The following is a 14,172-nucleotide window of genomic DNA, read 5'->3' on the forward strand; positions in this document are numbered from 1 at the left end:
TTTAGAAATGTGTTATAGACATGAACGAATTAAAAAATCCTACTTTTAGAAAACTCTTACCAGTAATGTGGTACTCCATGACTGGCCTGTCGTACTGTTGCCTCTGCGATCGGGATCATACCCACCAATATATCATAGAACGACTGAAATATCATTCGTGGCAATAACATGAAAGCACAAAGCTTTACAGTTCCGATTAGCCCAACCCCAAGCCGGCACACTGCTAGGACGATTTGACGGTTGATTTCAAATGCGTTCCATATAAACTTTCTCCTTTGTACAGCAACTTCTTGGCAGTTTCTACTAACAATTATTGTGTTTTGTAAACCTCGAGGACTACGTTCTTGCAGCGTGATGTCTGCACTTCACGTTTTACATTACAATGTGCTGAGAAATAACAGAGAAAACGGCAAGAAAATTTATAATCCTGTAGTTCAATCCGTAATTCGTATCAAAGTCATGGTCACTGTCTTTCAGTTTCTTAGCAGAAGCACCCACTCCTTCCGAACAGCTCTCAACCTTGTATCCATTCTTTGGACGCTTCGAAGACATACTGCTTCGACGGCGCGTTGGATTCAATGTTTTCGTTTCGTCTTTGCCCGAGTACACTTTCTTACCACTCATTCTTACTTGAAAGACAAAACTGTATACTATAAGATAACAAATAAATCATCAAAAGTTAATCCTGCACACAAAAATCAAGATTCCGAGCAAACGAATTGTCTTTTTTGTGTATGTACTGACGCTTTTTGACGCCAAGCGAACGTATTATTGTTCTGAAATGCTTCTGACTGCACCCAGACACTACAGGATGTATTGTGTTGGCGCAGGTAGGCCGTTTCGGATCATTCGAGGTGCTAGAGGAAGTCTCAGAATTCCACACAATAATTTTTTTCAGGGATTACACATTTTGCCTCATATTTTGGAAGGTTCAATGCATTTTCAAGGCACTAAAAATGTTTCTTTTTAATTGTACAGTGGTGTTACCCCTTAGCTGAAGAAGTGAAACAAAATTTCCGCGATACATGTAAATGCTTAATACATGGGAATTGTTATGATAATATGGAAAAGTGGATGATTAACACAGTGCTGTCTTGTAAATCACTTCTTCATAACCGGTTTCGGTCATAAACTATCTCCAAAGTGGAAAAATGTCTTTTACAAAGGCAACATCGCGTGGCATTCATGCTTTTAACCATGAAATGAAGAACACTGACTACCTGATAGATGCAAGAAAACCCATGTACTCATCAGTGTAACACTGGCTCAAACAACCACAGGTAGATGGAGTAGTCTACTTGTGCTGGTTTGAGTCAGTGTTACGCTGCTGAATACACGGGTTTTCTTACGTCGCTCAGGTAGTCAGTGTTCTTCATTTCATGGTTAAAAGCATGAATGCCACGCGATGTTGCCTTTGTAAAAGATATTTTTCCACTTTAGAGATAGTTTATGACCTAAACCGGTTGTCATTTACTAATTTACTAAACAGCACTGTTTTCGTCATGCAATTTTCCCAAAATATTGTTGTTGTCAAAAGCTGCCTGGAGAAAATATTGTGGCAATTCTTATCCACGTATCATCAAACAAAAAGTCAGTCTGCAACACGTAGTAACATTGATATTATTTCAGTGCTGAATATGTGCAAAAACGAGGTTTTGCGTAACACTCAGGTACTCTGATACTATTAATAATGTCTACATCAACTACTTCTACTACGAAATCCTTAAGCGTGGAAGAAGGGGTTGACCGCCAACAGTTCCTACACTCTCTTCGCAAACTTTACCAGGAGCTATGTTTTATATGCTAAACGGACGATCACTAAAAGTGTGTGTTCATTAACAATGGGCATCTTTCTCGACCAAAGAAAGTGATTTTAAATCTTTATGCGTGTAATTCTTATTTCTAGTAGTGATTCCATTAATTTTAGTTTGGTTTATATTGTATATTACACATTCCATTAAATTGTTGCTCTTCTTGTTAACTTCATGGACACTATTTACAGCGAACTTACATTGGTCTAGTATCGGAATGTGGCGCAGATAATTCACTTGTTCCCATGTAGCTTAGATACATTACTCTCATTACACTGTCTTCGTAGCAGAATCATCTATTTTCACTACTTGTGGTGGTATATTTTCGTTATTGAGCTACAAAAGATTAGCAAGCCACTCTGATGTCGCATTTATTCTTACGTAACGTTTCTACCATTTACTTCTTTCATTCACCTTTCAGATAACAGTCCAACTTTTTGATGTGCAATCGAATATTTCTAGTGTGTCATAAACTGGTAGAATGTTTAACTGATAAGTTTGTTGCTATTATCTGTATCTTTGAGAGATATAATTCTCTGAAATCTATTAGTTCATTTGAATCCTGGCTCTTATTCGTAACTTACTAGCAATTTGACTTGATGTTTTGCATCGATTACACCATATGTTTTCAGGAGGGTCAATGGATTGTTTTCATATTGAAAATACCATTCTGTCTCTTACTGTCACACTTCGAACAGACTTCATTTAAGATTGTCGCTTTTTGTGGACAGCAAGAAACGTTTTTACTGCAACGAGAATTTCCGTCGCTCCTATTATTAATTACTTTAACGTATCCTCCGTGTGTTGTTTTTATTTCATCGTGCAAAGAAACGCAATCATTTCTCTTATGGCTGTGTCACTTTTCTTACCGCCGAAAATCTGATCTGTTCCCTAAACCAATAACCAATCCTTTATATGTGGAACATCAGTGTAACCGTTTGTCACATAATTCAGTCACAGCTCAAGCTTTTGGGTCTGTATGCTTAAAATACCACATTGGCCATAAACTGTAGTACTTAGAGACCTGCTTTGTATGCTGCGAGGGTTCAGTTACATCATAAATTACCTCGTCGGTGGTCTTCAGCTCCGAGAAGTGTGCGAACCCCCGACTCGATGAAAATTCTATTTTTGTCTCCAGAAGATCTCTTCTTCTACCAAAACCAGAATTCATCAACTCTGCTTTATAGGAAAGCTTTTCTTACGCCTTTACTTACAAAACGTGGTCTGAGGTTATTCAACTGGATACATGTTGTTTTTTAACAAACTCCAAACTTCCGAAGAGAAACGAGAGCATCAGTAAAAAAAAATGGCTCTGAGCACTATGGGACTAAACATCTATGGTCATCAGTCCCTTAGAACTTAGAACTACTTAAACCTAACTAACTTAAGGACATCACACAACACCCAGTCATCACGAGGCAGAGAAAATCCCTGACCCCGCCGGGAATCGAACCCTGGAACCCGGACGTGGGAAGCGAGAACGCTACCGCACGACCACGAGCTGCGGACAGAGCATCAGTACATCAGTATTTACTTCATTACTATGATCTCCTAGTCGTTGTAATTCATTGACCCCATGGTTCGTTCACATGATTCTTTGCCGCCTCCGATTACTTTGCACGTCATGATGCCAACTACTGCTTTGATAAACCTAGTACAATATACGAAACGAGAGCTTAATAAATCCTATTGCATAATAATCAAACTTTTAAGTTTTGGACTATTTTTGCACATAAACAAAATAACAGATCTTCTGCTCATAAGGGTTGTCAATTTACATTCAAAACTGGTACGTGATTTCACTGTCAATCAACGAAATGATCTATTTCCAAAAACTTTGACTACTAAACATCTGGGAAATCTATTACCTTCACAATGTTCATAGGAATCTTTTCCCAACTGGGTGGAATCATGAGTCTTCCTGTTGCCATATTCGAACAAAACAAGATTCACCTACAGGATCGCTATCCATTTTATACCCCCACATCTTAAACCTAATTCTGTACATGATATGCATTACTGCACATCTCTCAAAGAAATGACCGGTGATAATTTTCTGCTTTTTTCCAGTCTATAACCATTACATTTTTATGCTAACACACACAATCTGAATACAGTTTATGTTTTGCGGAGTAATTCGCAACCAGGTTTCGTCGCACGTATGTACATCTTGATTCGATAGAGACACCATGTGCAGATATGGTCACCGAGAAAATCTAATGGAAGGGTAAGGGTTAGAAATGGACTGTTGTACTGCTGTCTCCTTTCAGATACGAAGAGTTTTCCTCAAATTTTAGAATATACATACTGTAAGGCCACCTACCATTCTTTTATAGAATTTCCAGAAAGTTTCTCAGGCGTATACGCCATGGCGGCTCTGCATAAATGAGAGAATTTTCTCAGTTGTAATGTTTCTAATTTGAGAAAGACTTATTTTTTCCCATATTCCAGGAGAAGCGCCCGACTCAACGTGACATAGACGTGGTGCAGCACCGCACCTGTGGCATCATCAAGTATAGCCATCCGATGATTCCTGGATATGCAGGTACGTACAAACCTACAGTATTCGCCACACAGAAATCTCGATTAAAGTAAATGTGGGTGTAAAACATAATTTACGTTGCGGAATCCAGTATTTCCACGAGCACGTCGAATGGATAGTGAAACGACCGCTTAATAGAGATAAGCTGCGATTCTTTCAGTATGTTGAATATGAACTTCTTTTGCAGCAGTCGTCCCCCTATTTTTCGTCACAATCCTCTTCAAAGACCGTCTGCTACAATCACTCAACACGTTGTGATTTAGGGGCTAGATGTTTTCCCTATTTGTCTCTTTGTGGGACAAATCTTCAGTATAGTGCCTCTTCAAACACCAAATATTTCGGCTAACTTGCTTAAGGCAGAAGCCACCATACTAACAACAATTTCACACATTCGAATTCACTTAGATCCGAGATAATGCAAACAAAATTACACATAACACTATTACGACCACGAGTGACACCTGCAACGTATTGAGTACATTGCATAGGTGCCGTTCACTATCAAATGTTACAGCTAAACCGCCAGGCTTTGCTAGCATCGGCATTTAGGGCTCTAGCAATCATTTCTAGCGGTGTTTCCATATTTTTGTCCAAAATGGCTGTCCACATACGAGAACTCTGTCTTAACGTTCGTTATTCCATTATAGAGGAAATTTGGATCCTCCTGTGCAAAGCAAGATTTTGTATTCTGTGGCCAAAACGGAGGTAAACGGAGGGCCACTCGCGAGATTAAACCTGTGTTTGATTCACCGCCGCTACGGACTGGTAAGGTTTATATCTCACTGTTTCCTCTTTCCTGCCGCCTTATAACTGTCTGTAAATTCTCGTCTTCCATTGTATAACTAATTTACACGTATCCACTTCACGCCCATAGAAGCGATCATTACTAAAATTACCATTTGTCTGCGGCAGTTGATGCGCGCTGAAAAATCCTTGCAGAATACTGAAGCGCTTTATTAATTATTAGCGTTCTAATCTTCACTGAGATAAGAAATATAAAATCAAGAAATTACATTTCATTAAAACCGAAACCGATGATCAGAGATGTCAGAAAAACAATTATACTCATGGGTATCTAATAATTTTATGATTTAATATAGTAACATAATAATTACATATGCATCGGTGCCGAAAGGCGATTCGTGACCAAATAAATGTAATTTTGTGTTTCTTATCTAATATTGCAGCTGCACATGGGTACAGACAGAATGTACTGAACTCGATAATTGGATGTTTCTCAAACAAACTTGCTACGCTAAACGTGTATTGTACATGGGCTAGTTTTAATGATGGCAACGGCTTTACCGCAGTGGATACACCAGTTTGCGTCAGATCATCGAAGTTAAGCACCGTCGGACGTGGCCGGCACTTGGATGGGTGACCATTCGGCCAGCATGCACTGTTGCCATTTTTCGGAGTACACTCAGCCTCATGATTCCAATTGAGGAGCTGCTCGACCGAATAGTAGCGGCTCCGGTCAAAGAAAACCATTATAACGGCCGGGAGAGTGGTGTGCTGACCACATGCCCCTCCTATCCGCATTCTCATCTGAGGATGACACGGCGGTCGGATGGTCCCGGTGAGCCAATTGTGGCCTAAAGACTGAGTGATACTTTTGTACATACACTGAAAGGCTTCTCGGCTAGCGTTACCTTGTGTTGGGGCATATGGTTTTTGAGTGTTAGTCATAACTTCTTCTGCCTAACATTTCGACTCCTGTGTTTGTAAGTGCTGACGGTAAACTGCCTATCGTTTTGGTTAATACTATGCACTTTGTTCTTTTTCCTAATCTACATCTATATCTACACACATACTTCGCAAGCCGTCATACGGAAAATGGTGGAGGGTACCTTGTACCACAACTTGTCATTTCCTTTCCGTTTTCACGCGCAAGTGGAAACAGGGAAGAACGACTGTCTGTATGCTACCGTACGACTGATAGTCTCTCTTAGCCTAACTTCATTCTACTTACCCGCTATGTACGTCTGTGCCAGCAGAATCGTTCTAAAGTCAGACCCATCAGCCATTTCTCTGGATTTTCTCAACAGTACTTCGCGAAAAGAACGTAGTCTTCCTTCCAGGATTTCCGATTTGAGTTCACGAAACATACCCGTAATATTCACATGCTTATCGAACCTACCGGTAACGTATCTAGCAGCACGCCTAAGAATCGATTCGAAGTCTTCCTTTAATCCGATCTAGTTGGGATCCCAAACACTCGAGCAGTACTCAAGAATGGGTTATTCTGCTATTCTATACGTGGCCTCCTATATACATGAAGAACACTCTCTTAGAATTCACCTACCAAACCGAAGTCATCCACTGACCTAGCGTGCATCTTTCTATAATCACTCAACAACTTTAGTTTCCCGTTCACGACAGCGTCATAGCAAACAGTCGCAAACTGCTGCTCGCCCGGTCTGTGAGAGCTTAGCTTCAAGTGTACAGAAAACAAGAGCGGTCCCATCAGATGTCCCCTGACGTACTACTGACGATACCCTCGTCTCTGATGAACACTCTCCGCCCAGAACAACGTACTGGATTCTATTACTTAAAACTTTATCTCAGCTACCCACGCACCTGGAAATCTACTCAGTATGCTCGGACTTCCGTTAACAGTACAAAAGTCTATAGTGGAGCACCATGTCAAACGCCTTCCACAAATCTAGAAATACGGAAGCTGTCTGTTGCACTTCATCCATAATTCGCAGGACGTCAAATGAGGAAAAGGCCAGCTGAGTTGTGGTCGAGCTCGCTTACTTTCTTTGTGGCTCTGAGCACTATGGGACTTAACATCTATGGTCATCAGTCCCCTAGAACTTAGAACTACTTAAGCCTAACTATCCTAAGGACAACACACACATCCATGTCCGAGGCAGGATTCAAGCCTGCGACCGTAGCGATCGCGCGGTTCCAGACTTGCTTACTTTCTCCTTGGCGGTAGAGACCCTGTAGGGCCTTGAACTCTCTGACAATCGCAGCCCAGTCTTGACAAATTTCTGCACGCTTCGTCCATCTTCTTTTTACTCTCTTTCTCACTTCTTCCTTCACATCATCCAATCATTCTTTCCGTGCTCCTTCTTTGGACCTTCTGCCACCTGGATCTCCTCTGTAGTCCTAGTTGTCAGATCTACTCTCCGAGGTTCGCGCGACATGACCCAACCACCGTAATCTGTTCCTTCTGATTTCCGAAACTAGGTTAGCATAACGGTATAGTTATATCAGTTCCTTATTTTTCCGTATTCGTCACTACCCTAACTCGTTCACTTGCGCAAAAATCTGTCTGAATATTTTTCTCTCCCATCTTCTCAGGAACGCCTCTTCTGCAACATTCATTGTCCGTGTTTTTGAGCCATTCACTATCACCGGACCTATAACCGTATGACAGACAGTAACCTTCAATTTCTGCTCTGGAGACGTGGCAGTATTCTTAATCATGGCGCAGTAAGCTCCATTTCTCGCGGCAATCCTGCCTTTTATTTCTTCATCTACGCTGTTATCATCGGATACTGGCGCTACTATCTGTTATAATTTCTCACATTCCTCTTAGATGACTCTATTCAGCTTGAAGTATTTCTCTTTAACAGCAGCATTTCTCCTGGAAGCGAAGAGATATTGTGTTTAGTAGTATCGCACGAGTGATACTTTCCAAGTTCAACTGTTCTGCGGACAGAAGATCTTATCTCTCAAGATTTTTTTTATGTCCAGACTTAGAACATGCTCAAGATTTCTATAGCAATCTGGCATTAAGAAAAAAGGCCTACAGTTTTATAGAACCAGTGGCTTGGGACTTGGTGCTCGGCGAGAAATTCGTGGTAAATAAAAGCTAAGTAAGGGGCCGATTCCGACTTCTGTATATAAGAAGGGTAAAAAATGAATCCGAAAAATTTCACATCAATATACTTAACGTTGGTCTGCGCGGAATTCTTGAACATATTCTAAGTTGAAATGTAACAAATTTCCTTGAGATCGGAAAGCTTCTGTCCACATGGTTTTAGAAAGCGTCGCTCGTGCGAAACTCGACTTACCATTTTCCCACATGAAATATTGGGAACTGTGGATGATGGCACAGGCAGGTTTCACATTTCTAGATTCCCGAACAGCATTTGACACGGTGCTCGAAGGAAGTGTGATATTCTCTATATACACTACTGGCCGTTAAAATTGCTACACCAAGAAGAAATGCACATGATAAACGGGTATTCATTGGACAAATATATTATACTACAACTGACATGTGATTACATTTTCACGCAATTTGGGTGCATATATCCTGAGAAATCAGTACCCAGAACAACCCCCTCTGGCCGTAATAACGGCCTTGATACGCCTGTACATTAACAGAGCTTGGATGGCGTGTTCAGGTACAGCTGCGCATGCAGCTTCCACACGATACCACAGTTCATCAAGAGTAGTGACTGGCCTGTTGTGACGGGCCAGTTGCTCGGCCACCATTGACCAGACGTTTTCAATTGGTGAGAGATCGGGAGAATGTGCTGGCCAGGGTAGCAGTCGAACAATTTCTGTATCCAGAAAGGCCCACACAGGACCTGCAACATGCGATCGTGCATTATCCTGCTGAGATGTAGGGTTCCGCGGGGATCGAATGAAGGGTAGAGCCATGGGTCGTAACACATCTGAAAGGTAACGTCCACTGTTTAAAGTGCCGTCAGTGCTAACAAGAGGTGACCGAGACATGTAACCAATGGCAACCCATACCATCATGCTGGGTGATACGCCAGTATGGTGATGACTAATACACGCTTTCAATGACGAATACACGCTTTCAATGTGCGTTCACCGCGATGTCGCCAAACACGGATGCGACCATCATGATGCTGTAAACAGAACCTGGATTCATCCGAAAAAATGACGTTTTGCCATTCGTGCACCCAGGTTCGTCTTTGAGTACACCATCGCAGGCGCTCCTGTCTGTGATGCAGCGTCAGGGGTAACCGCAGCCATGGCCTCCGAGCTGATAGTCCATGCTGCTGCAAACGTCGTCGAACTGTTCGTGCAGATGGTTGTTGTCTTGCAAACGTCCCCATCTGTTGACTCAGGGATCGAGACGTGGCTGCACGATCCGTTACAGCCATGTGGATAAGATGCCTGTCATCTCGACTGCTAGTGATACGAGGCCGTTAGAATCCAGCACGGCGTTCCGTATTACCCCCCTGAACTCACCGATTCCCTAAACTGCTCACAGTCATTGTATCTCGACCAACGCGAGCAGCAAGTCGCGACACGATAAACCGCAATAGCGATACGCTACAATACTACCTTTATCAGAGTCGGAAACGTGGTGGTACGCATTTCTCCTCCTTACACGAGGCATCACAATAACGTTTCACCAGGCAACGCCGGTCAACTGCTGTTTCTGTATGAGAAATCGGTTGGAAACTTATCTCATGTCAGCATGTTGTAGGTGTCGCCTCCGGCGCCAACCTAGTGTGAATGCTCTGAAAAGCTGATCATTTGCATATCACAGCATCTTCTTCCTGTCGGTTAAATTTCGCGTCATCTTGGTGGTGTAGCAATTATAAAGGTTAGCAGTGTACATAAACGATCTGACGGACAGGGTGGGTAGCAATCTGCGGTTGTTTGCTGATGATGCTGTCGTGTACGCGAAGGTGTTGGAGGTGCTTGGCTGTACGAGGATACCAGATGACTTAGACAAAATGTATAGTTGGTGTCATGATTGGCGCTAGCTCCAAATTTAGAAAAATCTAAGTAAATGCGGATGCGTAGGAGAGACAAACGCATAATGATCAAGTACAGCATTAGTAGTGTACTGCTTGACACAGTTACTTCATTTAAACAACTAGGAATAACGCTGCAAAGCGATATGAAATGGAACGAGCGTGTGAGGATTCTAGTAGGGAAAGCGAATGATCAACTTCGGTTTAGTGGTCAGTATTTGGCAAACTGTTGTTTGTTCATAAAGGAGGCCTTATATAGGCTGCCGGCTACTGCCACCATTCTAGCGTATTGCTCGAGTGTTTGGGATCTGAGCCAGGGCTGATTGAGGGAAGACATCGAAGCAATTCAGAGGCGGGCTGCTAGATTTGTTACCGTTAGGTTAGAGGAAAACGCTGATATTACAGAGACGCTTCGGGAAATCAAATGGGAATCCTTGGAGGGAAGGCGACGTTCTTTTGGAGGAACACAGTTGAGAAAATTTAGAGAACCAGCATTTGTAGCTGACTGCAGGACAATTCTACTGCCGCCTGTTTATATTCTGCACAAGGACCGCGAGGAAATTAGGGCTCATACGGAGGTATAGACACTGAAGCGCAAAAGAAACTGGTGTAGGCATACGTATTCAAATACAGTGATATGTAAAGAGGCAGAACACGGGGCTGCGGTCTGCAACGCCTCAAAAATTGTCTGGCGCAGTTGTTAGATAGGCTGCTGCTGCTACAGTAGTAGGTTATCAAGATTTTACTGAGTTTGAACGTGGTGTTACAGCCGACGCACGAGCAATGGTACACACCATATCCGAGGTAGCGATGAGGTGAGGATTTTCCCGTACGACCATTTCACGAGTGTACCGTAAATATTAGGAATCCGGTAAACATCAAATCTCCGACTTCGCTGAGGCTGGAAAAATATCTTGCAAGAACGGGACCAACGACGAATGAAGAGAAGCGTTCAGCGTGACAGAACTGCAAACCCTTCCGCAAACTGCTGCAGATTTCAATGCTGGTCCATCAACAAGTGTCAGCGTGCGAAGCACCCGACGGAGCATTATCGATATGGGCTTTCGGAGCCGAAGACTCACTCATGTACCCTTGACGACTGCAGGACACAAAGGTTTACACCCCGCATGGGCGCTTCTACATTGACATTGGTCTGTTGATGACGGGAAACATGACGGATTTCGTTTCAAATTTTACCGAGCGACTGGATGCGTAAGGGTATGGGGCGACCTCATGAATCCATGGACCCTGCATGTCAGCAGAGGACTGTTAAAGCTGGTGGAGGCTCTGTAATAGTGTGGGACGTGTGCAGTTGGAGTGCTATGGGACCCCTGATACGTCTAGATACCACTCTGACAGATGAGATGTACGTTAGCATCCTGTCTGATCACCTGCATCCATTTATGTTCATTGTGCATTCTGACGGACTTGGGCAATGCGACACCCCACAGGTCCAGAATTGCTACAGAATGGCTCCAGGAACTCCTTCCTCTGCTGCTACAGTAGTAGGTTATCAAGATTTTAGTGAGTTGGCCACCAAACTCCCCAGATATGAACATTATTGAACTTATCTGGGATGCCTTGCAACGTGCTGTTCAAAAGACATCTCCACACTCACTTACTCTTACGGATTTATGTACAGCCCTGCAGGATTCATGGTGTCAGATCCCTCCAGTACTACGTCAGATATCAGTCAAGTCCATGTCACGTCGTGCTGCGGCACTTCTGCGTGCTCGCGGGCCCCTACACGATATTAGGTGGGTGTACCAGTTTCTTTGGCTCTTCAGTGTAGATAGTCATTTTTTTCGTCGCTTTATTTGCGACAACGACAGGTGAGGTAGTGACTACTAGTGGTACAGAGTTCCCTCCGCCAAGGATCGTACAGTTGCTTGTGGCGTATGTACATAGATGTTGATGTAGAAGATAATACTTTGCGCAGAGGTAGGCGAGACGTTAGACACAATATTTTGCCAACGGAACCAGTGTCTCAGAGACAACGTCACTATCAGTTTCCTTGTCGATTGGCTGTGTAAAGCCACAATGAGGGTGCTGCTGACAGTGGTCTCGGAGTAATACCTGCATAGTGATGACTTCGCGCCTTTAACTGTGCAGGCCACGTTCCCGGGGAGGCGACCAGCGCGCAGCCCGGCCTGCGCTTCTCTGTCGCGGCCACGGAGTCTCTCTCCGAGATGTACGAACGCCGGAAGCGGCGGCAGCAGCAGGACACAGAGAAGGACTGTCAGGTGAGACTGCAACCACTGCTCAGCCAACACACTTTCCCTCCAGTAAAACTGCTTTACTATATACACACCTATAGTTTTAGGAGAGGACTTTTTATTTATCGCACAGGATGTGACAACGTGCGCTACCTTATTTGTTCCAAAACGCCACGCATTAAAACGCGATTCTTTCGGGGCTCATTTCTCGGGTTTTAAGGAAGGTAACGTTCTGGGTAGCTCTTGGACTCGGAATCATTTGTATACCTAGCAGAAGAATCGTCTTTGTGTCAGTATCCTCCATCACAGGGTCAAAGTATGAATACTACACACTTCCTTCTGCTTAGACAAATGGGGAAAATCTGTTGGACCTTTTTGCGTCTGCCGTCATTCGTGGTTGGCCTTAAGGAGCTTTTGGACGCACCATTATTTCACGGGCGGCTCCTTAGAAATTCCAAATAAGAGGTTTTTAACTTATTTTCGTTCCAAGCCCGAGCCGGCTATGCACAGGAAATGAGTGTAATTTTTTTGGTGTATTCGTAAGACCACAATCTCGAAATAGCTTGAAAACTTTCTTGATATTTTTGTCAGTTTTTGATATACAGGTTCAAAGTTACCCTACCTGTACGTGTAAAACATGGTGTCAGACGAAAACGTCCTTTTTAAAGTGAAGGATCACGGAGAAATATACTGTAAAGAGTCTCCGATATCAACAGAAGAGTTCTCTGAACCTCACGTTGTAGTACTGTAGCGCATGGAAAATTTTTGTCCACTTGCAGTCTGGTATGATGTGTAAAATTAATTCTGCCCTCTCTCATTTTCACGTAAGTAAACTATTAAAATTTTACTGACCCAAAAGTTCTTTCCATATTAGCGATAAGGCCTGCTGTAGCAGGGAAAAGAAGGCAACCAGGAGAAAAATCGTCCTTTTCGAACACAAAACATACTTCTGATAAAAGAGTGAGTGAATAATTGGTTTCCAGCTGCCACGTTCTACCTTGCTCAGCACCTTTAAAAATTTTCCAAAGAATTCTGACAGCGAACACATCGCGCTTTTTTATCATCAGAGAAAAGGAAACATTGATAGTGGGAAAGAGACGGAAGACTGATAAATAGTGAAAGATAGTAGACAGTGGTTGTGGTACAGAAACGGCAAAGGAGAAAATGGCTGTGTGACAGAAACAGTGGGACACACGGGCATTGGACCATAGTTAACTGTGATGGAACAATGCTAGGGAAAAAGTGAAGGAGACAATGTCATTGGAAGAGGAATAAAGAAAGAGACGTTGAAACCTAGAAGTAGGTGGGAGCCATTGATAGTGAGAGACAGAGTGTATGACAATGACAACGAGCAACAGAGAGATAGTGACAATGAGAAGAAACAACAGCCATGGGAAGGAATGAATGAGATAGTAGCTGTAACAGGTAGCAAGAGGTATACGGTGACGGTCAGAGGAGGCAGTACTAGAAGGACAGAGCCCAGGAGGCTGTGGGTGTGAGACAGGAGACAGTGACAGCTACAGAAACACAAACAGGTAATGAAAATAAGTTGAGATGAATGAGTGAGTGAGAATGGAAAAGTGGGAGTGGCTGTGAATGGGGACTTACAGCGATGCACTAATGGGTGTGAACGACATACAGTTAGAAGAGTTGGGGAGTGAGAGATGAGTTGCATGTTATAAAGAGAGTGAAATCTCCACATGCCAAACTTTCAAGGAAAATTTTTTAAAGGTGCTTAGAAAAACAGAATAAGGCAGCTGGTTCCCGCATCTCAGATTATTGGGGGGCAGGACGTCAAACCGGCCGACTTGGAGCAGGAGAGGCACCACAGGACATTTCAATTTCCACTGTCTATACTTTTACAAATAAATTTTGTATGGTTTGTATGCTGTGCAAAATTCATC

At 43.0% G+C, this 14,172-nt stretch overlaps 1 protein-coding gene across 1 annotated transcript in view; it reads left to right on the plus strand.

Moving 5' to 3' along the window:
• LOC124616554 (UPF0605 protein CG18335) overlaps positions 1-14,172 on the plus strand; it is a 46,596-nt gene that overhangs the window by 24,262 nt on the left and 8,162 nt on the right. The window contains exons 3-4 of the mRNA XM_047144872.1: positions 4,263-4,356; positions 12,165-12,295. Coding sequence (XP_047000828.1) covers positions 4,263-4,356; positions 12,165-12,295 — 225 coding nt within the window. The remainder of the gene's footprint in view (positions 1-4,262; positions 4,357-12,164; positions 12,296-14,172) is intronic.

This window comes from Schistocerca americana, chromosome 5 (assembly GCF_021461395.2).
Source record: "Schistocerca americana isolate TAMUIC-IGC-003095 chromosome 5, iqSchAmer2.1, whole genome shotgun sequence".
Classification (NCBI taxonomy): Eukaryota; Metazoa; Arthropoda; class Insecta; order Orthoptera; family Acrididae; genus Schistocerca; species Schistocerca americana.